Consider the following 24719-nt stretch of genomic DNA (forward strand, 5'->3'; position numbering starts at 1 on the left):
GGGTATGGAGTCTATGTTTGGGGGACACTATAACACCCCTGTGTTACTGCACTGAGGGTGCTGTGTAACACACATACTAAAAACAGATGATACCCTATGGAGTAAAAGACCCCATAGCCCATAAGCACACAAAAAGTCAAAGACATACCTCAAATCATGCCTAAGAGTGGGAGGAAAAGAGTCTCACTCTTAGCAGAAAAAAAAAACAAACCCCAAAAATCCAGCAAAGCTGCTGGGGAGCTCACTAAGTTTGGGAAATTAGCCTTATAAGAGAATTACCCCTAACACCCACCCACGCCAGAAACACCAACCTACAGACATACTACCCACCCACAAGAAACCTAAACTCTTAAGTAACGAGACGCAGTGGCTGCGACAATGGGGTGCGGGTCGCAACCACGCAGCTCGAAGAACCAGCAACAACAGCACATTTTCATTTTATCGTGGCACAAATATATCCCTATTTGGGACTCAAGAACCAGCAGAGATCAAGGAGCATCTTTTCACCCCCATAGGAGGACTAGAACCTAGGGCTGGTAGTCGTAGTACTGGTCGCGGCCTCGTAGCTCGTGTGACCAGCAACAAACCAAGGTATCACACTATCGTGGGGCAGACAAGGCCACTACTATGTCAAAAAGGGTGCTAAAGCTGTTATGGAGCACAATAAAGAGAATAGGGGGGATGAGAGGACCCCGTTGTATCAAAGGACACTTCGCTAATACGGCCGATGCCCCTGATAAGGATTGGTAGCACCACCAAAGTAAGGGGAAGTGTGGCAGTCAACGATTGAGGTCCGCATGGTTCTCAGTGGGATCTGATAGTTTGGAGATAGAGGGGTCTGCAGCTGAAGGGTTTGTGAAGAACCAGGTCTTGCCATTTTGGACGCAAATCTTGCCGGGGAACATCATGGCGTATCGTAGATTTTTCTGCCCGAGTTTATTCTTAACTGCCTGAAACAACTTCCTCTGTTCCTGCACCTGGTGGCTGAAATCCGGGAACAGTCTGATTGATGAGCCGAACCTTAATTCGCCCTGTCTCTGGCCGTCCTGAGGAGGGTGTCTCCGTCCCTGTAATTAAGGATCCTTGCGATGATGGGCCTGTCAGGCGCGCCAGGGGGTGGTTTAGGGGCTAGAGATCGATGGGCCCTCCCGATTAAGAAAATATTGGATAATGGAGGATGTTCGAGTATATCCAACAGGAGCTTTTCCACAAACGCTTCCATGTTGGTGGATTCAGGGACCCCCACAATGTGAATGTTGTTCCTACGCGACCTCCCTTCTAGACCGTCATTCTTGGCTTCCACTCATTGTACTGCTTGTAGCAGCACCACAACCTCTCTGCAGGGAGGTTGTTCTGTCCACATTTTCCCCGATGCATTGCTCAGCCTCAGTCATACAGCCACAGTTTATCCATTTGAATAGCAGACGTCTCTACCCTGCATGTCAGCATATCAATTTTAGGACCAATGTTGTCTGTGCTGTTTTTCTGAGCAAACCACGTTTGATTCAAGGTGGACACGTCTACCACGCCCGAGGTCGCAGCAGGTGGGGAGGAGGGCCTGGTCCTGGCGTGCAAATTGTCCATTTTAGCTTGTTGCTTATTGTTCCACATTGTATAACATTGTAGGTGCACAGAGGAGGTCTGGGAGCCTTAGGCAGTGTTGTGCCAGGAGTGGCCTCTGCTAGAATAGTTATGAAGTAGGACAAGTAAAGGTGTCTCAGCATCTTGTCATTTGGCATTCAGGAGCATGTAGATCTTGGCCAGGGCAAGGCAGTCCCAGAGGGTAGGTAGAAGGCCTCAGGTGGAGTCTGCCACAGGGAAGGAGCATAGGGGGGCACGGTGAGGACGTGGCCCCCAAGGGTTGTCAAGGAGGGTGGCCCTGGTAGGCAGGCCGGCCTGTGTCACATAGACCCTGGCGCTGTGTAGGCAGAAGTTGGTACCAGTGTGGCCTCACGAAGCTTGCGATGCAGCTGACGCCTTGATGCAGGCAGGGGCTCCTATTGGAACCGGAGTAGGAATGGGGCTCCAACCAGGCCAGGACTGAGGGGCCATCCACCAGGGTCCAGAGAAGACTGAACATGGCCGAGAACCCAGCAGGGCCCGGCTCCAGGCATAATTAAGGATGCAGAGTGGCAGGGAGCGCCATCCCGCGCTTCCCTGGAGGGCCCAGCCCACGTAATCCGTCAGCAGGCTGTTGGCGGGGTGGAGGGGGGGTTCGAGGGGAGGGTGGGAACGCCAGCAGGACACAGGACACGCTGTGAGAGTGTACTAACACATTCTGGGGGCTGGGGATCGGCTCCGGTCACAGCTGTGACTGGTGCGGGCTCCCGATCCACAGTGGAAGCCGGCGCCCGGGCCGCAGCTCCCAGCAGGTGGATGATGCGTTTGGTGCCGGGGGACAGGCCAGCCTTGATGGAAGCCGTGAGGCTACAAGCGCTCCTGCAGTTGTCTTGGGAAGCGGCAAAGGGGGCCAAGGCAAGGCAGTATCTTATTGCCAATACTGCTCCGATGTCGGCATGCAGTTTGAGCCACGACAGATGGATTTGAAATGTTGCTGAATCGGAGCTCTCTCAGGCAGCGGCCATCCTGTAGCCGTGCAACAGCACCCCCCGGTTCTGTGGTATTAAACACACTAAGAACACATACTTTATGGTCTTATCGCTTATATCTGTACTTTGAGTCATAGCAAATAGCCCGTCGAGGAGAAAAGGGCAGAGAACTTTAACTGCTGTTTTTGGCTGCATGCTGTTAGCAATCAAACATCAGACATTTATGCACTGGCCATCGTTGGGAGAGAGCGGAGCTGTACAACGTGCCTGCTGAGAGCTGCGGAGCATACGGAGGGAATTCCACAGGGCCCCTTTAATATTGTAGCAGAGGCAGGACATGCCCACCAGGAAGTGCTGGTGAAAAGAAGAACCGCCAGTCCTTGCGGCGAGAAGCCCGTCGAGGAGAAAAGGGCTGAGAACTTTAACTGCAGTTTTTTGCTGTTTGTGCTGGTCTTGCTGCCCGGATACCAGAACAACATAGCCGAGGACCGTTTCAGTGCAGCACGCCGGTCTAGGTCCAACAATCCTCCTGAGCAAAGCCGGACCCAGTAAACGGGAACCAGGACCCAGGAACGGGATGCACTAGGGAGCCGAAGGTCGAACAGGCACGAGCACAGCCCTGGTAAGCACTATGTACGGAATGTATGTAATGCTGTAAAGGGCTAAGAGCTGGTGCCATTTGTTAAGGTGTATTAAGGGTGCTACACCCAGATCTCACTCCCAGCTGGAAAGAAGCAAGCAAAGATTCAGCTGGCCCATCGGGTAGTCCCTGCCACTGTTCATTCCACACCTATAAGAGGATATTTTGGGGCAAGGGAACATAGGGTATAATATCACCGTATCTGGGCAACCAGTTGAATTTTGAAGCGACATACACTCCAGTGGGGAAACCTGAGGCTCCTCCTCACTGTCCCCAGTCTTAAAGGCGCTCCACAAAGGGGCCAAATCTAAGTCTTCAAGGATGAAGCTCTGCGGTACAGCAATCTTTGAACTTTCAAGGGCACCAGAATGGGACAGCTCCTACTTGGAGCCTATGGTGCACTCTACAGTGCTGGGGACACCTTTCGTGGATGTGGCAGGACCTTTGCAACTAATCCCGTCTGAGAAAACTGTAGCCGAAGTCCACGGAACCCCGATCCAGCTCGAGATAGCAGATGAAGAAACAAATAACCACTCGGAACTTGTCAATCAATGGAAACGTGGCATAGAATATACGGTCACCACTAAAAACATACAAAGGAAAAAAAACAAGGATTACTTTGGGAAGAAGCGGCATAAGAGCCTGAATGATGCAGGCGATGCAGCAGCAGTAAGCCGGGGTCAGCAAACCCTGATATTGGAGGGTGAGGGCCCCCAGGCATTAAGAGCAAGTCAAGCACAAAGTATTCCACCAATAGCCCAGGAGCTAACAGATTGTGAAACTTCTGAGTCAGAGGCTTGGAGAGGGGGGCAGAGGTCCAGAGTGGACCTAGAGGAGAGTGGCACATTGCCAGAAAAAGAGTGGGAAAGCAGCAACACCCAGCAGCCAGATGATACCACCCTAAAGGCACTAAACTTCGTTCTGAATTCCTTAGTGTCAGTCTTCAAGTTGTTAAAGAACGAAGTGCAGTCTGAAGCTGGCATTCTTCTTGAACTCACAAATGAAGTGGCCAAAAGTAAATCCTCACTGGTGGGACTCAGGAATGTAATAACTTCCTCTATTACCCCAGCGCTAAATGATATTCGAACTGAAGTGGCAAAGCAGGGCTTGGACATCTCAGCTATTCAAAGGGCGTTGTCAGAAAATAAAGACGGAGAGGACTGACTAAAAAGCCAGCTGAGAGAATGATCACATCTTTGGCAAGAAGTCACCCCATCACAGGAGAAGGAGACAAGCGTGATAACAGAGAATTCAGGGATTTTTGATGATCCTCCATTATCAGAATCTACCCTGGAATAATTTAGGAGGCTGGCTCATGTGATTGAAGGACAAACAAAAGTACATGGAGAGGCAGAACCCACGACAAAGGAAACCCCCAGAGGGGATCTGGCGAATGGAGATGCAGAGGATCCAGTATGGACAGTGGCAAGCGAACAAAATCACAGAAGGAGAAAAATGAAAAAGAACGAACGTGGGAAATTGACGCAGAACTGTACTCGGTTACAGTTTAAAAAAAAAACTCTGGGAAATTGCCAAAAAAATCTAAAAATTTAAAAAACAAAAAAAACTGGAATACTACATTTTGTGAGTAACATCTCATTTCCTCTCCCACATAATCACCCAGAAACAACAAGGGCAGGAAAAACTGGCAAGCACCCCATGGCGTCATCAAAAGCCACTGATCAAATCATAAATGATAATGTAGAGAAAGGGGAAACGCAGGAAAGAAAGAAGCAAACCCCTTGGGAAACGCTGCAGGACTGGCCAAAAATCACAAGCGTGAGTATTGGCCTACAGACAGACCGCCTTTAAAAAAAAGCCTGTCAAGACGACGAAAGCAACATTGGTAACATGAAGAGAAAAGATGGGGAAGCCATTGCCCAAGTTCAGCAGCCTAAAGCCGTGAATAGTCATCAAAACACATTGGGCCAGACTGGGAAAAACCTGAAACTGGTGCCGATTTTCCAGAAAAAACAACCGCCAAAACCCAGTCTGGGGCGGCAGCAAGTAATTAATGATGCCCTAGGACCAAAACCAAAATTAGCACCACTTTTTCAGACATTTGGGAAGAGCGCTACAACCAATTACCAGTCTTGTACCATCTATGGTTCTGGGTGAAGGAAACATCAGACCATCCAGGGTATTTGGAATGGGATTGGGAAATCGAAGGTGCTATTGCCTACTCAGGATCTGCCCATCCCCCAGACCCCCAAAAGAGATATATCACTCCACTCGAGGAAGGAGGGTAAAGAGGAAGAGATAACAGGCGTTTGAAGTTCCCAGACTCTGGCTGAAAGCAATGCAAAAGAATAATCACTATAAGGCCCTCAGTAGATCTGTGATTCTATCCCTGTTTAAGAAAGTAAGAAGTCTATTTCTATTTGCTTCTACAGATCTGGAATACATGAAATTTCCAGATTGCAAAAATGGACTTGTGGTGGAGTTAGGACTAAGCATAATAAATGCGCATCGAGCAATCCTAAAAGCCACAGGCGCTCTGGAACAACAAGGACCCCTAGTGGCCAAAGAGCCCTTTTTGGAATCTCTTGCTGCCTCATGTCAGCAGCAGGCCCAAGGCAAAAGTAGCTTACACAGTCAAGAAAGAAGCCCATCTGGGCTGCAGAAAGAAAGCCATTTAAAACTGGGAGAAAGTTCAGTTGAAGAAAAAATGTTAGCCACGATTCCAGAAATAATAACACAAGTCCTGACAAAAATAGGACCACAGCGGCTTTAAACAGAATGGCTTATATGTGGTAAGCTGGAATACACAAGGCTCAAGTACATTATGATCGAAAGAAACTAGAGACTACCTATTGGGGAAGATGGATATTTTAGTTTTTCAGGAGACTTGGCAGGTGAACCCGATAGAATTCGAGGGTTTCACAGTTCACTGTTTACCAGCAAGCCAGAAAGCCCTAGGAAGACCGGTGTGAGGACTGTTAATAGCACTTAAAAACAGCTCAATTAAGGCAATTACTCCTTTATTAAAAAATGAGCTGGGCATTATGGCATGCAAATTCCATCTTGATCTTGACATCTTTAACCCAAATGTAGTATTAATAGACATCTACTGGAACCCCAATTCTTCCTCGTTAGAAACATTTTTGGCCATTCTCAATACTGACAACAGTAAAAAATGAAATGGGTAGAGCAAACATAATGTTAGCAGGGGACTTTAATACAGACTGTGTACAGAGAGTAAAGCGGGAAAAAGGACTCTGGGTCAAGGCAGCTGGCAACACGAGTTTAAAAATGGCTGTACTTCATGAGATCATGGGACTTAAGAATGCTAAACGGCACCTCAGAGGGGGCTGAGGGGCCTTCTGCAACTTGGAGCCGGGGTAACTCGTCATCAACGTTGGACTATATCTTTGTTAGCTCGGGTTTCTTTTCCCTAAAACCCACACTAGAGATTAGATGAGAAGAGGGGAGTGATCACTAACGGTTAGAGCTGTCATTTCCAGACCTCTCGGTAGCCACCCAGGTGGTTCATAAACAGGAGTTAATGGAATAAAAGGGAAGAATCCGGCTAGTAAAGTATGGGCATGGAGGGTTGAAGTTAAACAGAGCGCTAAAGGAAGTGCCAAGTTCCATTGTAGAAGAACTGTGTCATCCAGATAGCTTTGTTAACTTTATCTTGTCAACAGTTCCTCCCGTAATACCATCTATGGGAGTTAAGCAAAAACATCTACATGGATTCAATGAAGAATCAAGGGCCAAAAAGCAAATGGTGAGAAGAGAGCTACAGAGGCTAAAATCACTCCCTCTGAATCTAGATATATACCTAAAAGAAATAAAAAGTGTAAAGAACAACTATAGGCATTGGTCGGAAAATCACAGGATGGCACGCTTGCAAAAGGATGGAGAACAGATGTTAAAGCTTCTAGCAGAAACAAACTCGAGAAGCTTTTGGTCAGTTATGAGTCCACTTGAGTCATATTCAGACAGCTCCTTATGTAATCTAGTGCCGGAACATAAATGGGTAGAACATCTCTCCCGTATCTTCAGGAATCTCTGGGAGGGAGAGATAATTATGCCCTCTGCTAGTGAGTTGAAGGTATCCCTGAATCAGGTTGAAATTGATGCTGTAATTTGCAAGTCTTCCTCCTCTAAGGCGGCCGGACCTAGCGGCCTCACTTACCAGGTTCTCAAAAATGAACCAGAAGTCTGGGCAAGGATCCTGTTGCAAACATGTGAAGAGATTTGAATGGCTAAGCAACTCCCAGCCCTGGTAATTGCACTCTTCAAGTGGGGGCTATGGGACTGATCCGGTAAACTATCGTCCTATCGCCCTGTTGGACATAGAGAGCAAGATCTATATGAAATTGATGGTTAAAGAACTCAGACTGGGTAGACCAGACCGGAGCACGATCCCTCTTTCAGACAGGTTTTAGGCGCGGGCTCTCGACTACACTGAATGGGATGATATTGAATCTGGTGAGCGAACAATCTAGATCGAAGAGAGATCAGCCGTTATATGGCGCGTGGATTGACCTTTCTAAAGCTTTCGACCAGATCGATAGATCTAAACTATGGGCGAAGCCAGGGGCAAAGGGTGCCCCAGAACATCTGTTAGCCATATTAATGGAGTAACATAAAGGCACCTCGGTGAGGGTGAGACTAGATGACAAGGGGAACCTGTCTGATTCAGTCGAAGTGGAGAGGGGGGTAAGGCAGGGGTGTCTTGGAGCACCCTTATTTTTCAATCTATTCCTCTCTGATTTGGGGGAGGATTTGGAATCGTCCGCATTGGCCAGCCCGTTTATAAGTGAGAAAAAAGATCTTTTGGCTGGCCTATGCGGACAATATTGTTTTGCTGTACCGGACTGCCGTAGGCCTACAAAGACTACTGACACGATTTGGTATGTACGCCAATACCGATGGGCTCGAGGTAAACCCCTTAAAATCAAGGATTTTAGTGTTCAGGAACCCAAATAAAAGTCAAATTTGGAAAATGGTCTCTGAACGGTCATCCCTCGTGTGGAGGATTTGACATATCTGGGTTACAAGATCTACTATAGCCCAGCAGTTTACAAGTTGGAATCTGATACTTTAAACAAAGCACAGACCTTGATACCACATATGAAGAAAATCATGAGCAGGTACTGTAAATTCTCCATTGTGCCCATAAAATACTACCAAGCCAAAATAGTACCCATTATCCTTTACGGCTTGGAGATTAAAACCCATCTGTGGAACACAAACTGGGCAAAGATAGAGGGCAGTATCTGGAAGGAAGCCCTAAATCTGCCGATGAGCACCCCAGGGTGGAATGTGCGGTTTGAGTTGGGCTTAAAATCTTTAAAGTGTATGGCTGAGTGGAAACTGGTAACATTGTACAGAGAGATAGTGAGTCCAAGGCCGGGCTCTCTGTTCGAAGATATAAATGAACATCTATCCAACTCGAAATCCTGTATTCTGGTAGGTCTAGAAGGAAAGGTAAAATCAATCCTAGCAGAGACAATTCTTGATTTAGAAACTCTGATAACCAATCCTTTGAAGGTAAAGAGTGACCTTTAAAATCTGGATTGAATAGAGACTATAGCCAAGGTTCGAAGCTCGACATCAACCAACTCATTCTTGGCAGCATAAAAAAAGCAAGGCCAACTGCCTGGTTATCTGGTAAAATACCCTGACCGTGGGATGAGGAACAATTTTCTAAAGGTAAGACTAAATCTCCTCCCCACTGGTGAAGTTCTGAATATACGTCAGCAAGGAGATCGAGCAGGTAAGCTATGCAACATCTGTGCCATACCATCAAATCAGTCGCTTCACCATCTGTTAATGGAATGTGAAGGAACATGGCCCTTAAGGTTATCCAAGTTTCGAAGTTTGGTCCATAGAGAGGATGGTATCCTATCAGATCACATTTGGAATCGAATTATCTCAGGCCAAGAAGTACAGTTAACAGCAGCAGTGGTTGACATATTGAAGGCTTTGAAACTCCTCACCTAAGCCTAATGGAGGGACAGGGGGCAGGATGTGCAAAAATGGCAGCACAAAATTAGACGCAAAGCAGTGGGTGTAGTAAGAAGGAAGGGGGTGGTGAATAGTGAAATGGACATTATGATTTTATTAAGTGGGAAGGCCTGAGAACCCTGGGCATGTCCTGCTAAAATGGAAGTCTGTTTTATTTTTGTTGTTTTTTTGCTTTTAATGATGATTGGTTTGTTGTATGGAAGTGATAACATTTGTAAAGGTATTGATAACCACAAACAAATAATAATTAAAATAAAATAAAAAAATAGTGGCCATGAGTTGAACGGTCTAGAATTCAAATGTTATCCCAAAACATAAGATCTTTCTTTCTTATGGGTAATATATTGATATAACAGTACAACATCATTTTGACCAGTTTCTGTTGAACATAGCTTGTCTGCATTGGTCAGGACTGGTGTGGTAAACTCTGGGTCGGGCTTGTTCTAGGTCATCCACAATTTGATTTTCTCTTCCCACTTTTTTAGAATTGGAATCGGCAGCCGGAATGCACTGCAAAATATTGAGTCACACAAAATGTCAATTTAATTGCACAATGTTCCATAATCCTTTCAGTTTATGTTACGCTCACTTGGTTCCCACAGGGGCGTCGATCGGACCCGGACAGCTGTAGTCTCCACCAACGTGATGCATAGTGCCGAGATGACTGTCTGGACTGGCCCGCCTAATCTCGTCTGCTTGATCCGTAGAAGTATTCTCCTGCAAGTGGAGAAAGGGATTTAGCCACCCGTGGATTGGAGTTATAGCACCCTCCCACTGTTCTCGTTCTCCCTTCTTGTCACCTCCGATATCCCCTTTTAGGAACCTCACCATATGTCTTTAAATGATGAGCTCTCCATCCTGCGTGGATTGCAGGGGCGCGTAGATGCCAGTTACTTCACTGGTTTGAAGGCGTGGGAGAGTTCCAGAGAGTATTGACTCTGAGGTTCCTGGCAAGGTTCAGTAAGTATCAAGTTCATAGAGTTCAATATGTCCGATGATTCACTCTCTTTTCCCCCTTCCTTCCTTGTCTTGCAGCTAAGATCGTGGAAGATACCCTCGTGGCAGTTGGTGGCGCTCAGGTAAGAGTCTGTATTACCCGACGCCGTCCGGTAAATGTTGCAGGTGTTTGACGTGTTGTTTTCTCTCCCTTTGCAGGTGCAGCACATGAAGATGTGGAGAGTTATAGAATAATGCCTCCGGTGGTAATCAGGTAGGTGTATGGTGATAAGTGTTTTATTTGTTGGTTTTCTCGGCTCACCTTGTTGTTTTCTTTTGTCCCTCAGGTGCCGGAGTTCGGTGAAGAAATGATGGAAGCAGCGCCGAATCGAAAGATGCTGCGAGGACTGGTGAGTATGGCGCGGCGCTGCAGCTGGAGATGCGACGTGTACAGAAATGATGTTCTTTCCAGGTCCGGAGGCGAGGTGGATCCGAAATCAGGTGAGGAATTCGAGATAGTTAGTTTTCTAATCTTGTCCTTTTCTTTCCTCTTTGTTTTAGGAGCTCCAGATTCGAGGCGGGCGTGGCAGAAGACTGGATGCAGACTGCAGGCACGGTGAGCATTACGCTGCTGGATGTAGAATAACCCGAACTGTGTGTGCTGCTGTTCGGGCGTGGTTTAAATAGCCCCCAAAGTAGTCCCAGGTAAGAAGTCCCTAGAAGCACGCCCAAGTAAAAAATAGTCCCTGTAATAAAATAGTCCCATCCAGGCCTCACGTTGGCTTGGACTCACCAGCAGCATGGTCTGCATCCGGTAAGTGAAGTCTATGAGCCTGGCGCCTAAGGCGCCAGGACTGGTTTCTATAATGAGCCTGGCGCCCAAGGCGCCAGGACTGAACCCAAACAGCCCCAAGCCGGGGCTGTTGGGGTTTTAATAAGTATCTGGATGCCTGCTCCCGGAGCTGATGGGCTTGATCCTGACGCCCGGGGGTAGGCATCATGACAGTTTAATACAAAGGATTGTATTTACATTTATTTGTCTACTTGCTCACATTCACTCAGCATTAATTAGTTACTGAAAATTCTTGTGGTTTTTAACACCGTCATTTGTCCAGGATACTTTACCATCCACTTTAATTGGTCCACGTCTGGCTATTAAATGGGTTTACGGGATTTAGTCTCCACACTGCGAAAGAGCACAGCACAGGGGACAAGAGAAGAAAACATACCCAAAATCAATAATCATTCTATTTGGATGGCAGCTGTGACCCTGTTTGTATTCAGTGTGAGAGTCTGTGCTTACCTAGTGCTTTCACCATACAAAGCACCAATATTTATGATGCTGCAAGATGTCCGTTATGCCCGCCATCTTTTACACACTATATTGACTGTGTATATTTAAGTGATGTAGTATGCAGCAGCAGTGCTTGTGTAATGCAGGTTGTTATATTGCTGTGGTGATTTTTACAGCTATGTAACAAGCCTTTAACTAAAGGAATGGTTAAAAAATAAAAATAGGCCTTTACCCACATCCGCATGTATGCATGGAATTTAAAATACAGTATGTAAAATGTGGCAGACATAGTATCTTCCTTATGATCTAACATAAATAATCCAGGGTTGGGGGACTTTTATCCTTGAATAAGCCATTTATTGGCTATTATGAGATCTTTCCAAGCCCCTAATTTTCAGACAAATGTCTACAGGGCAGTGGTCTAGTAGCATTTTTTGGTGTGTTACTCAACCATGCATATCATTTTCCTAGTTGTCAGAAAACAGTTCAACCTAAAGATGCATTGCGAAAAGTAGTTGAATTTCCGAAATCAGCCGTGGTGGGAGGATTTTAGGTGGCCACCTTATCATAGTGAACAGGCAAGGCACCGATAGGTTAGCCAGACCCAATCAATGTGAGGTATCACAGCCGCAAGTCTTAGTCCCAGGAAGGATGAGAGAGTGCTCTAGGGCTACAATAGGTCCACACAGAGCAACACCAATAATTCCAGACAGGTAAGTATATAAACATTTAACCATGTATTCAGCCTTTAGTTTACATACTAAGCAGATAGAAAAACAGATACATATTGTCACATTAACACTTATAAAACAGATATTTACAATCACCCTTAGAATAGATTAGCATTTTATACAGTGGCCAGTCCAACACAGGTAAGTAGTTCAGATGCATTTACATAGAAATAACTCTTTGAATCAACACAAAACTGCTTCCCTAATTCTTAAGTCCAGCCTTAAAATGGTTTGGGACCTTGTGCCCAAAATTCACCAGTTCCAAAGCATATACTTCTTCAGCTATGTTTATATCGAAATAGCAGTGCCAGTGGTTTTGCTTATAGAGTCTCAAAGTTAGAATACGTTCAAAGTAAAATTCAGATGAGTACTCCATTCAATCCCAACACACAAGGATAGGCCTAGGGGGGATCCTTAACCCAGGCTCCACCACCAAGGATCAGGACGTTATACCCTAGTTACCCTATGCGAGACAGGGGAGAAAGCAACAGGTGTGTAGACTTGCCCTCTGGATCTGTGTTCTCTGTACACTACTTGTGGAGGTTTCAGAATTCGGTCCAGGCTTGTTATTCGCGATGGTCGTCTAGACAGAAGAGATGCATTGTTTTACGGGATTTAGTTGGTCAGTCGCAGTACTTTGGAATCAGTTCTAGACATCTTCCAGTTGAAGACACAAATGAAGACAAGTGAAGACTTTTGTGGGGTTAACGGCCACGGACACCTCAGGGACAAGATCAAACAAAGGTCACCACAGTTAAACGACGAAAGGCGATTGTCCAACAGTGAAAACAGAAGCAGCCCCAGCAGAGCTTCCCTTGAAGTGAGAGGACTGAGGCGACTTGTGGCACAAGCTGAAGCTCTGCAAAATTCCAAGGCTCTGTTTGGAACGATGAGGGCTGCAACGAGGTAGCCCATGAGAGAGCTGGTCAGTCCACGGGTGGTCCATTGACACTTCCAAATGCTCAGCAGGCCTGGAGTCTGAAGCCGGGGTCAAGACTGGTTGTTGCCACTGGCCCAGGGGTCTAAGGACCAACAAAGACCTTCTTGAGATCCGGACAGAGGAGCAGGGCTTCACTGAGTGTTAAGATGGATTTCTAGCATCTGGCCTGGTGGACACAATTTTAGGAGGCCACACTAGTTATAGTGAACAGGGGAATGCTGCGAAGTTCGCCAAATCCCAATCAAGGTAGCAATGGAGATCAGTCAAGGCTATTCTCAGGAGAGTGAGTGTGAGTGGGGTCAGGGGGTCAGGGGTCCACAATGAGTCCACAGCACACAATACTTCAATTAGGAATGTACAAATAAACTATATTTATTCTAGGCCCAAGAGACACTAAAAAATGAAAAAAGCAGGTGATATTGCACAACACTCAATAATAAACATGTATACAGTCACAATAGGCTCTATAAATGCATTCAATAACTTAAATCAATAAAAGATGGTAGGGAAGTGATGCAGTAAGATGGAACTAAGTCACAACAAATATGCCCTAGCTTCAGAAGTCTTATAAAGAGTGGGGCCTTGTGCCCAAATGCCACAATGCTTCTTCCCAAAATGTATCTGATGCAGGTAAAGTACTTGTGTTGGTGATTGTTCAGAGTTACTGGTAAGTAAAAATGTGTTCTTATCTTTCAGGTTTCCCTGATCTAGTGTGATGACCAAAAAGCAGTATAATGGAAGGATACAAAGAGACTTGTTCTCAATGTTATCCTATGGAGCACAGGCAGAGACAAATGTTGGTTTACACTTAACCCCCTTGACTCTGATTTTCCCAGAGGACTGGATGGGTTGACTGGGGAGTAGCTGGGGGTTGGATTTCCTGATGTGGTTCCAGTGAGAGGTGCCCAGGAGCTGCAGGGATTTTTCCCATCTGGTCTAGGAGCAGAGTGCAATCCCTGGCTATAGAAAAATGCAGAAAGCACTGATACAGACTTTTTCAGTACACTGCACGTACACTGCACAGTACAGTGGAAAGCAATTTACAGCTACAACCACCGTTCACAGACGACGGTAGGCGTCCTTCCAGTCAAGGTTGAAGACTTTCCAGAGCATATCCCTTGAAGCTGTTAGGCTGAAATTTAGCAGGAAGGCGACTTAGCTGGCGACCACCGATGTTCCAGCTGCAAATGCAGAATGGTGACGGTTGTAGCAAAGTACCCCACTGGAGAGCTCAGTTGGTCCAGAGTCACTTCAAAGGCTCAGGGCGTTGGATCCTCAATAACAGATTGAGACTGGTTGGTCCGACCAGTCCAGTGGTTGAAGCACTGCATGGGGCCTCTGCATATCAGGTAGTCCAACAGGGCTTCACCGGGGCCAGGTGCAGGAAGGGATGCTGGGTCTCTTGGCAAGACTTCTTTGGATCTTCAGTCGGCTGTTCTTCTGCACGGTATTCTTGGCTCCAACGCTGATCTCAAGAAATGCCTTCAGGAGTCCTCTTGCTATCCAAAATCCAGCCTGGAAGGAAGTCCAGGCCCACCAATGGTAATGATCTGCACCATTCAAACAGCCAGTAGTTGTCCAATGAGGGACAACTATTGGTTTCACTCATTCCTCACACCTAGACTCCCTTTTACCACTGATGTGGAGTGGGACAAAGACAGTCCCACCCACTGCCTGAGCCAAGCATACACAAAGGCATCACTAGTCTGTGAAAGCAGCAGCTCTGCCTGGCAAGTGCGTGACCTTATGAGATTTCCTGACCTGGCAAGGTAGGAAGACGACCAAACAACAAAATGGCCAAGGAACAAGTGCAAATCTCGTGGCTTGTCCATTTTAGGGCACTAGCCATGTTTGGTAGCCATACCTGGTAAACGCATTTGTGCACAGTAGAAATAACACAAAAATTGTATAAAATACCATTGCTGCCACCAGCTTGTCTATTTTATGCACAAATGAAGGTAACCAAAAATCCCAAGTGTAGAAAACTAGTTTGATACACAAGTATCCTCTTTGCACTGCATTGCAAGATGCTGTTTGACATGTTAAAAAGTAACACAAGTGTAAAGTCAAAAGGGAAACCTAGTTTCCCAGTACTGATAGTCACAAGGACTGATCAGTTTCCCCATAACAAAAGGAACAAAGGGCCAGGGGAGTGAAGCTGAAGGCTTCACTTCCCTGTACAAATTCAGGACTGGTTCAAAAGCAACAGGTTTGGGGACATATACAACTATCAAGGGAAAGTTGCTAAAGAGAAATCTTTTCTAACACGAGTCAATGCTAGTCAGCTACAGGGGTAGTCTTTGGGTTGTCAGTGGTTTGCTAGTCTTCAAAGAAGTCTTGGCTCCAACATTTATTTGATTAACCGTTCCAGGAGCCCTCGTTTTATCCAAGATTCGCGCTGGGGGCAAGCCCCAGCCACCAATGGTAAGAATATGCACTGGAAATTATACAAGGAAATTGGCTGAGAAGCCAGCGGTGTGGGCTGCACTCCCGTGACCACTGATATGTGGTGAATATTTACTTTTATATCCTTTTTGTCTCAACTTAAAAATTTCTTCAAACCATGTAGTTTTCAATGTATTCAAAATGTATTCTTTAGATCTAACGATTTTAGAAACACTGCTTAACTGGATATTTAATGGCCAATGCATTTTGGATACATTTATTCTTCATCGGGCCTGTTGGATCTAGTTACAATTAACAATCATGGATAGCCACTGGTCACCACATCTGCCCAGGAACAGACTTTCAGGCACCAGAAATGTGGATAGGGACAAGACGGTTGCAGCCCCTTCGAAGGGATTGTGTCCTCCGATGTAGTCCTCATCTTGATAGATCATCTCCATCTTGGTGGCCTCGGAAGTTTTTTTCAGTAGAGGGTGCTGCGTGTCGACGTCCCTCGATCCGATGTCCCTCGACAGCCTCCGTATCGGTGCCAAAGTCATCATGCGTATAAATAGACTCGCGCAGCGTCCGGCGCTCAGTTCCGTTTTTCTGCGCTTCGTGGGCCTCAGAATCGCGTTGCTCAGTTCGTTAGTCAGAGAATATATTCTTCGTTATTCCTCGAGAATAAACCGACTTTTACTCAATGACTTCCTCATCCGAACCGACAACTCCACGGTCCGGCTTCAAAAAATGTCGAGACTGTGGAAATAAAATGTCTTGACAGATCCTCACAGGATCTGTTTGTGGTGCCTGGGATCGGAGCACCAATGTTCGGAGTGCGAGGACTGCATGTCCATGACGGCGAAAGCCTTGAAGGAGCGTAAGGGGAAGCTTGAGAGAGGTAAGACAGCTAAAACTCCTTCGAAAATTTCCTCGGCAGAGTCCAGACATTTGTCTCCTGGCTGACACAGGAAACATTCTCGGTCTAGGTCTCGAAGCAGTTCCCACCACTCTTCGAGATCCAAGCATTCAAGTAAGAGATGTCGAATATCCCCTTCCTCGTCTTCTGTTTCTCCGGAAAGAGTCACCTGCCCCACAAAACATAGCTCTCAGGCTGAGTGGGAGGAATTCCGTAAAAGGATGCTTAGCGTCTTCGAGAAAGCGGCCTCGACCCCCTCGAAGACAGCTGAGGGCGATACCCTGAGTGAAAGACCCGAAAAATCCAAACGCTGCAAGTCGTTGCAACCGGCGAAAGAAACTACTCGAGAGCGTCACAAACCTTCGAGAAGAGGCACTGTGCCATCGACGCCAGCGTCGAAGGTCCCTGCGACGCATAAATCTGCGTCATCGACGCCATTGTCGAAGGGCTCATCGACGCATAGGTCGATCGAATCGACGCCGTCTTCGACGCCGAAAAAGAGCAAACACACGGCTGTCACTACCTCACAGCCAGTGGTCATACCCAGAGCCTCTAACATGACTTCGAGGTCATCGACCACTTCCAATCTTCTCGATGCCTTTTTCGGTGTTTTCGAAGCCTTTAACGTCCGCGTCGACAACGTCGACGTTTTCCCAACCGATTATGACAAATTTAGCCCCTTCTGCTCTGGAGATGGGATTTAAGCCATTTCCAAGGTCTGATCTTTTCAGACCTTTGTCTTCAATTTATGAGGAATGGGAGGATTCAGATCAGGAAAGACCCTTTGGGTTGCAGAGATCTGCAACACCAGAACCAAAGGAATTTACCTCTGAGGAAAATAGGTTGAAGGACCTTAGAGAATCCTTACATGAGGCCAAGGGGGTTAGATACTTCCCCAGAAATAGAATTTGCCAAGCCAAACCCAGGGGAACATGCTGAGACCCCTTACAGAATTTTAATGGCAAGAATCATAGAATTCATGGGTTGGTCTACACCTTCACCTGCATTCTAACAGGATGACCTCAGACATTTTAGTTAAGGGCCCACAGGAGGATCCTGTGGTTCCATTTCACGCTGCATTACAAAGAAGAATATTGGCTAACTGGGAAAATCCTGAGGTTATCCCGGCGGTCAACAAGAAGTTATCAGCCAAATACAGGGTATCTACTACTGACCCTGAATTTTTGTCTAAACATCCAACTCCAGAGAGTCTGGTTGTCTAAGCAGCAACTGCATCAGGCAGTAGATCGGCATAACCTACTGTTCCACAGGACAGGGATGACGAAAGATATGACTCTATGGCTAAGAAAGTTTTTTTCTGCATGTAGCATGGCGTTGAAATCTATTAACGCTACTTGTACGCTCGCAAGGTTCAGCCATACACTTTGGGAGTGTGCTTCATCAGCGGCTGACTGCCTCCCGGAGGGAGAAGAAAGGGAAGTGTTTCTAAACATCATTAAGGATGGTAAAGACGCAATGTGCGAATCCCTTCAAACTGACATTGATTCTGCTGACAGCATCAGTAGGGCCATGGCGGCAAGTACTACAACGCGCAGATTTGCGTGGTTGCGAAAGTCTGGGTTTGCTCCAGATGTACAAGCCAGACTTTTAAATATGCCCTTTGACGGCTCTTCTTTGTTTGGTAAGAAGGCAGATGACAGCCTAGAAAAGTTAGACATCCAAAGCAGCAGCAAAATCCCTGGGTGCTGCAATCCGTCAAACGCCATATCACCCCTCAGGAACCTCGTGAAGAGGTAAGTCCTTTTGCTTTTATTCCGCATTCGAAAAAGGCAGAGGACAGTCGGTTCAAAGAGGTCAAAAAAGATTCACCCGAGGTGGACGGGGTAAAAATACAAAAGCCGCACCAGCAGGTACCGCTTTACCCTCGGCACCTGCATCAGCCGCCTCTAAATCACTCTGAGGACTCTCCTCACAAGACACCAGTAGGGGGCAGGCTAGCTCAACATCTGACGGAATGGCAGGCTATTACATCAGATGCTTGGGCATTGGAGACAGTTGCCCATGGTTACTGTCTGCCTTTTCTACACATTCCTCAGTCATCCACCGGGGAACAGCTCTCGGAAAGTTCCAGATCCGCTTCTCTTGCAGGAAATTGTAGACCTGCTGGAGAAAGGTGCCATAGAACCGGTACCTGTAGCGGAGAGGAACAAGGGCTGATACTCCCCCCTACTTCCTAATACCGAAGAAGGAAGGAGGACTGAGACCTATCTTGGACGTACGAGAATTGAACAAGTTCCTCAGGAAGGACAAGTTCAAGATGGTAACTCTCTCTCAGATCCTTCAGGCCCTCCAGCTCCAGGACTGGCTGTTATCTCTGGACCTTCAGGATGCTTATTTCCATGTGCCAATCCATCTCAAACACAGGAAATACCTGAGGTTCGCAATTGGCGGCCCTCATTATCAATTTCGAGTTCTGCCATTTGGGCTGACCTCCGCCCGAGGGTCTTCACCAAGCTAATGTCGGTAGTGGCTGCAAGTCTAAGGAGGGAAGGGATTCATGTCTACCCCTACCTGGACGATTGGCTGATCAGAGCTGTATCTCCGGAACAAGCTCCGATCCAGCTAGATTATGCCTGCCACTTCCTTCACAAACTGGGCTTCTCCCTCAATTTAAAGAAGTCACAGATGATACCATCACAGAGAATCCAGTTCATTGGAGCGGTCCTGGACACTTCCCTGGGAAAAGCCTCGCCACCAGAGGTGAGGGCTCAAGATATATTCTGCAGATGGTCACCAAGTTTCAAAATGCCCAACGTCTCCCAGCCTTCGACTTTTTGAGGTTGCTAGGCCTCATGGCATCCTGCATCTTCCTTGTGCCAGAGGCTCGCCTGAGAATGAGATCTCTTCAGTGGGCACTGAGAACTCAGTGGTCGCAATTCTCAGGGAGAATGACAGAACTCCTTCAGGTTCCGGACAAGGTGGCTTGAGACCTTCAGTGGTGGGCCTGCCAGGAGAACATCTTGAAAGGAGAACTGTTTTGGCAACCATGGCCTGAGATAACAGTAGTCACAGATGCCTCACTCACGGGGTGGGGAGCCCATACCAACGACTTGACCATCAGCAGTCGTTGGTCTCCATCGGAGTCCAGACTACATATCAACCTGTTGGAGCTGAGAGCAATCAGACTAGCGCTGAAGGCTTTTCTGCCATCTGTACAGGGGAAAAATGTCCTGATAATGACGGTCAACACAGTGGCCATGCACTACCTCAACAAAAGAGGAGGTGTAGGATCACTGCCTCTGTGCAATGAGGTGATGCAGCTCTGGTTTTGGGCAATCCAAGAAGGAATCTCTCTATCGGCAGCTCACTTAGCCGGAGAGAAAAACTTGACAGCGGACGCTCTGAGCAGGCAGAGTACAGTCTCCCACGAGTGGGAACTAGCTCAGGAAGTCCTTCAACAGATCTTCACCTTTTGGGGAACCTCTCAAGTGGATCTGTTCGCCACCAGCATCAACAGGAAGTGCGATCAGTTTTGTTCAAGTGAATTTTACCCGAGAGGAGCTCTAGGGGACGCGTTCGTAGTGGACTGGGAGTTTCCACTTCTGTACGTGTTTCCTCCAGTCCCTGTCATTCCTCAAATGATCAGGAGATTGAGAAGGTTCCGGAAAGCCATGATCCTAATTGCCCCGGACTGGGCCAGGAGAATGTGGTACCCGGACCTTCTGGACATGTCCATCTGCCCTCCAATTCGTCCTCCACTCAAGGAGAATCTTCTCTCGCCGAATGGAGGTCAGGTTCTCCATCCAGACATCAGAACCTTCAACCTTCACGCTTGGTATCTGAAAGGTTGAGATACAAGGATTGGGACCTCCCAGATGACGTCATGGAGGTGTTGCTTTCGGCAAGAAGGCCAGCAACAAAGACTTTATACCGCTGCCGTTGGAACAAATTTTGCAGCTGGTTTAGAGAAAAGAATTCCGACCCCTTTACATGTGGTACACCAACGGTGTTATCTTTTCTACTCTATTTGGCAAATTCGGGCCTTCAGGTTGGCACGATCAAGGGCTATCTCGCAGCGCTGTTGATCTTCAAGCGCACTGCAGAGGAACCATCGTTTTTCAAGTTACCCTTAGTAATACAATTTCTGAAGGGATTAACCAATGTCTATCCTCCAAGACCATTACAAGTTCCCTTATGGGACTTAAATTTAGTCTTACATTTTTCTGATGGGTACTCCTTTTGAACCACTCCACTCTTGTTCACTAAGGTTTGTCACCCTTATAACTGTCTTATTAGTGGCATCGACATCTGCTAGGAGGGTGAGCGAATTACAGGCTCTATCTTGTAAACCCCCTCATACAATTTTTCATAAAGATAAAGTTGTCCTACAAGTGAAGCCTAATTTTCTCCCAAAGGTGGTGATTACCTTGCCTTCATTTTATCCCCCTCCCCATCCGGGGAAAGAGAAAGAAAGGCTGCATAGGCTGGACCCAAGGCGGGCTTTGAGCTTTTACATCAGCAGACTTGCTAGGATTAGGCAAGCAGACAAACTGTTCGTAGGTTACTCAGGGCACAAATTGGGATTACCGATAACAAAACAGACCATTTCCAGATGGATTATTTTAGCCATTTTGGAATGTTACAAACTGGCAGGGAAAGAGCCTCTTCAAAATCTTAGGGCTCATTCAACCAGGGGTATCGCAGCCTCTTCGGCCCTCCAAAGAGGAGTACCTATTCGAGACATATGTGCGGCTGCCACATGGTCGTCTGCACATACCTTCACAAGATTTTACAACCTGGATTCCTCCTCTAGCCAAGAGACTAGATTTGGCAAAGCTGTGTTGCACTCTGTTCACTCTTGAAGGGAAACATGGCAATTTTACTCCCACCTCCAGTTACACACCACTGCTATGGGAGTCTATCAAGATAAGGAATACGTCGGAGGACACAATCCCTTCGAAGAACAAGTTACTACTTACCTGGTAACGTTCTTTCGATGGGATGTTCCTCTGACGTATTCCTTATCGCCCCTCCCATCCATCCCCTCAGTAAAACTTTCCTTGTGGTTACAGCTTACGCTCCTTCTGGGTCACTAACCAATTCATGTAAAACAACTGTTAACGTCAAAACGGAACTGAGCAACGGACGCTGCGGGAGTCTATTTATACGCATGATTACGTCATCGCCGATACAGAGGCTGTTGAGGGACATCGGCTCGAGGGACGTCGACGCACAGCGCCCTCTACTGAAAAAAAATTCCGAGGCCAGCAAGCTGGAGATGATCTATCAAGATGAGGAATATGTTGGAGGAACATCCCATCGAAAGAACGTTACCAGGTAAGAAGTAACTTGTTCTTCTCTGGCACCCATGACCAGCTCAGCCCCTTCCCTTCCCTTCCCTCCCCTCCCCGTCCTTCATTGGACAGATTGAAGAGAAAGAGATCTGTGGGGGGGCAGCTTCACGGTAATTGCCTCTAAGAGCTGGAACACTTTACCCTTGCAACTCGGAACCAAACTATCTTATTAGTACTTTTAGGAAACATCTTAAGACTTTACTCTTCGCCTCGAACTTGCAGCTCGTTTGAGCCTTTTGAATACTCTTGACATGTACTTAAATACCTTTACTATGAGCCTTTTATTTCCCCCAAGTTCCCTTTAATATGTACTCAACATCCTGCCGATGCAATATGTAACCAGCGATTGATGCCTCTGGGTTTAGTGCGCTTAAATGAAAAAATAAAAAGAATAAAAATAGCCCCTCCCCTGCCCTTTTCCCTCCCCGGCAGCTACTCAACCCTTCCCCGCCCCTCCCCCTGGGAAAGGCAGTTCCTTATAAGTCATTTCATGACCCAAGAAGGCCAAAGAAAAAGCGAAAAACGTTGTGGCACGGCCATCTTAGTTTGCTAGTCACCTTTTGTAGCAGTTTGCAGTAAATGCAAAAGTGTACTATTAAAATAACACAAAAATGTAAAGCAGCCACCCGCGTGTCTTAGTCACATTTTAAAAGTAACCAGAAATCCATTATATAAAAATATATATGGCTACAAAGTATCCTAACTGCACTTCACTGTAAGGTGATGTGTGCATTTGTAACATCCTCAGTACTGATAGTCTTAGGGACTATTCAGTTTCCCTGTGAGAATGAGAAAAACTGGCAAAGGGGAGTAAAGCAGAAGGCTTTAATTACTTCCCAAAAGTCAGGACAGTGTTCAAAATAAGCAAAAATAAAGGATGTTCAATAGAAATCTAGAAGAGGGAAAGTTTCAAAATAAAAAAAATAATTGTTAACACTTTATTCTGTTTGCATACATGCCTATGCCTTCATTGGTCCAGTAGCTCAAAATCTTCAGCTGACACTTCGATTTTATAGTAAGCAATTAATTCCTGATCACTGTCAAATTCTTGAAATCACCTCCTCAAATTATGAACTAGCCTAACAAAATCTGAAGTTTTGTTGTAAAACGTCTGATGGTGCCATCTGCATTTTTGCCATAAACCTCTGCTTGTCTTTTAGGTCCGTATATGCCAAAAAAGTGGTGATTTAGCAAAGAATGGCTCGTTACATACTAAGCTGTCAAGATTATACCACTCTTGTATATCAAAGCCTTTTTAACTTCGAAGATGGGGATCCACTACTAAATGACACTGTTATCCCAATACCTTGTTGAATATTGAATCTATATCTTATGTGCAATTTTATTGGCCTGTGTTTTTTTATTTTACTTCTACATTTACAAAAAGCAGAGAGGAAATTATTGTAAACCCAGAGGTCTATTAATTATAGACCCCAAGTACAGGGTGGGCTAAAAGTTTTGCTTTGGAAAGGCTACTGGTGAAATCCACTGCCATCCCATCAGGAATCCTTTTATACTATACATGTGACTTTGAATAATATCCCATCCCATCCTGCATAAGCAGCAATTTGGTTAATTTACCAGTCGTAAGACTGAAGCACCCATATCCAGTAATGGGTCAAGTAGCGGAGATCTGAGGCTCAACTGTTTAAAAGTCTTTCTTTTAATTTCTTTTTAGATTCAGTTGTCTGTTTGCCAAAATTAGCACAAGCATTCCTCCCAGTCCTCCATAAACTCCTCTCTTAAAAATACAGTAATTTCGATAAAATAATTGCTGCATGACCCTGTTGCCACCATATTCACTGAGCTTACCAAGTATCCTTCAGGATGGGAGCTGCCATACCCACCTCTCTTCTATAACACCGATAGACATGCCCAAAGAAGCACCAATTGCCTACGTGTGCAGACATTAACTGTTGGATTCCATTTTCTGAGACAAAGTACCAGTGCTTTGGCACCACTACAGAGGTGAATGGCGCAGTAAAAAAGTGTTAAAACCAAACCTACCAACACAAAGCTCAATACTGATGTGGCTGCCATTTTTGCTTCTCGTCCTTGCTGGAGAAATGGTCTTGCTGCTTCAGCTGCTGGCTTCCCTGCATAAAATCACCAAGCCATGGTACATATTTCATCTCTTTCTGGTGCCAACAGTCAGTGAATTTTCAGGCAACTAGAAAGTTTCACTGAATTTGTAAATTTGCACTTTAATTTCTCGAAAAAGCTACATAAAAGCACAGGAAATATCCAGAAAAATACAACTGCAGCACCCTGCAAAACATAAGGCAGATTGACTGTTCTTGTTTTGGTCCTTAAAATGTATCCCATGTTAAACTTTAAACAGTTATGTTGAAACTTGAACCTGGGTGCCTCTTGCCCCATATTTTCTTTGGTTTATTAAAAAAAAAAAAAAAAAAATGTTCAATGGTAACTTGTCTTGTGTTTCTTCCCCAACAATTGTTTCAGGGAAGAATTACCGATGTAAAGGTACCCCTTTTGTAATTGAAAAAAGATATTAAGCACAATTGTGATGATCACAGAATGATGGTGTCTTGAAGCTTTATAGTTGGCCATTTTATGTCTTTTGTTAGATTCCAAGGAATAATCGGTTGATGTACATTCACAGCTATCAGAGCTATGTATGGAATACTATGGTGAGCAAGAGAATAGAAGAATATGGATTTAAGGCTGTTGCAGGGGATCTGACACTTAAAGAAGGTAAAAAAGTTTGTTACAAGATATATCGGTTTTTGTTAAATGACAGTGTTCCAAATTTCACAAATACAAAAAAAACAGTGATGACTTCATGTTGACACATAGGCAATTGAATGGTTCATGTTGGAAAGAGAAAGCGATATCGAGATGTATCTCTCTCTAATGGTAGACATGGAGAATTACATTATTTGTTTTCGAAACTCGAAAAGGGACATCGGCTGGGCGTGATGAGGTCCCTCAGATTATTTTTTTTCTGCCATTGTCGTCGGACGCAAGTTGCGGAGTTCCTTCTGGCTCACGCCTTTTCTTATCTAAGTTT

At 45.9% G+C, this 24719-nt stretch overlaps 1 protein-coding gene across 2 annotated transcripts in view; it reads left to right on the top strand.

Annotated features, from left to right (window-relative positions):
* PUS7 (pseudouridine synthase 7) overlaps positions 1-24719 on the top strand; it is a 1198018-nt gene that overhangs the window by 843228 nt on the left and 330071 nt on the right. For both annotated transcript variants that reach the window (XM_069629126.1, XM_069629125.1), the window contains one exon: positions 24277-24403. In XM_069629126.1, the coding sequence (XP_069485227.1) occupies positions 24277-24403 (127 nt within the window). The remainder of the gene's footprint in view (positions 1-24276; positions 24404-24719) is intronic.

The sequence above is a fragment of the Ambystoma mexicanum genome, chromosome 12, assembly GCF_040938575.1.
Source record: "Ambystoma mexicanum isolate Mex_15411 chromosome 12, UKY_AmexF1_1, whole genome shotgun sequence".
NCBI lineage: Eukaryota > Metazoa > Chordata > Amphibia > Caudata > Ambystomatidae > Ambystoma > Ambystoma mexicanum.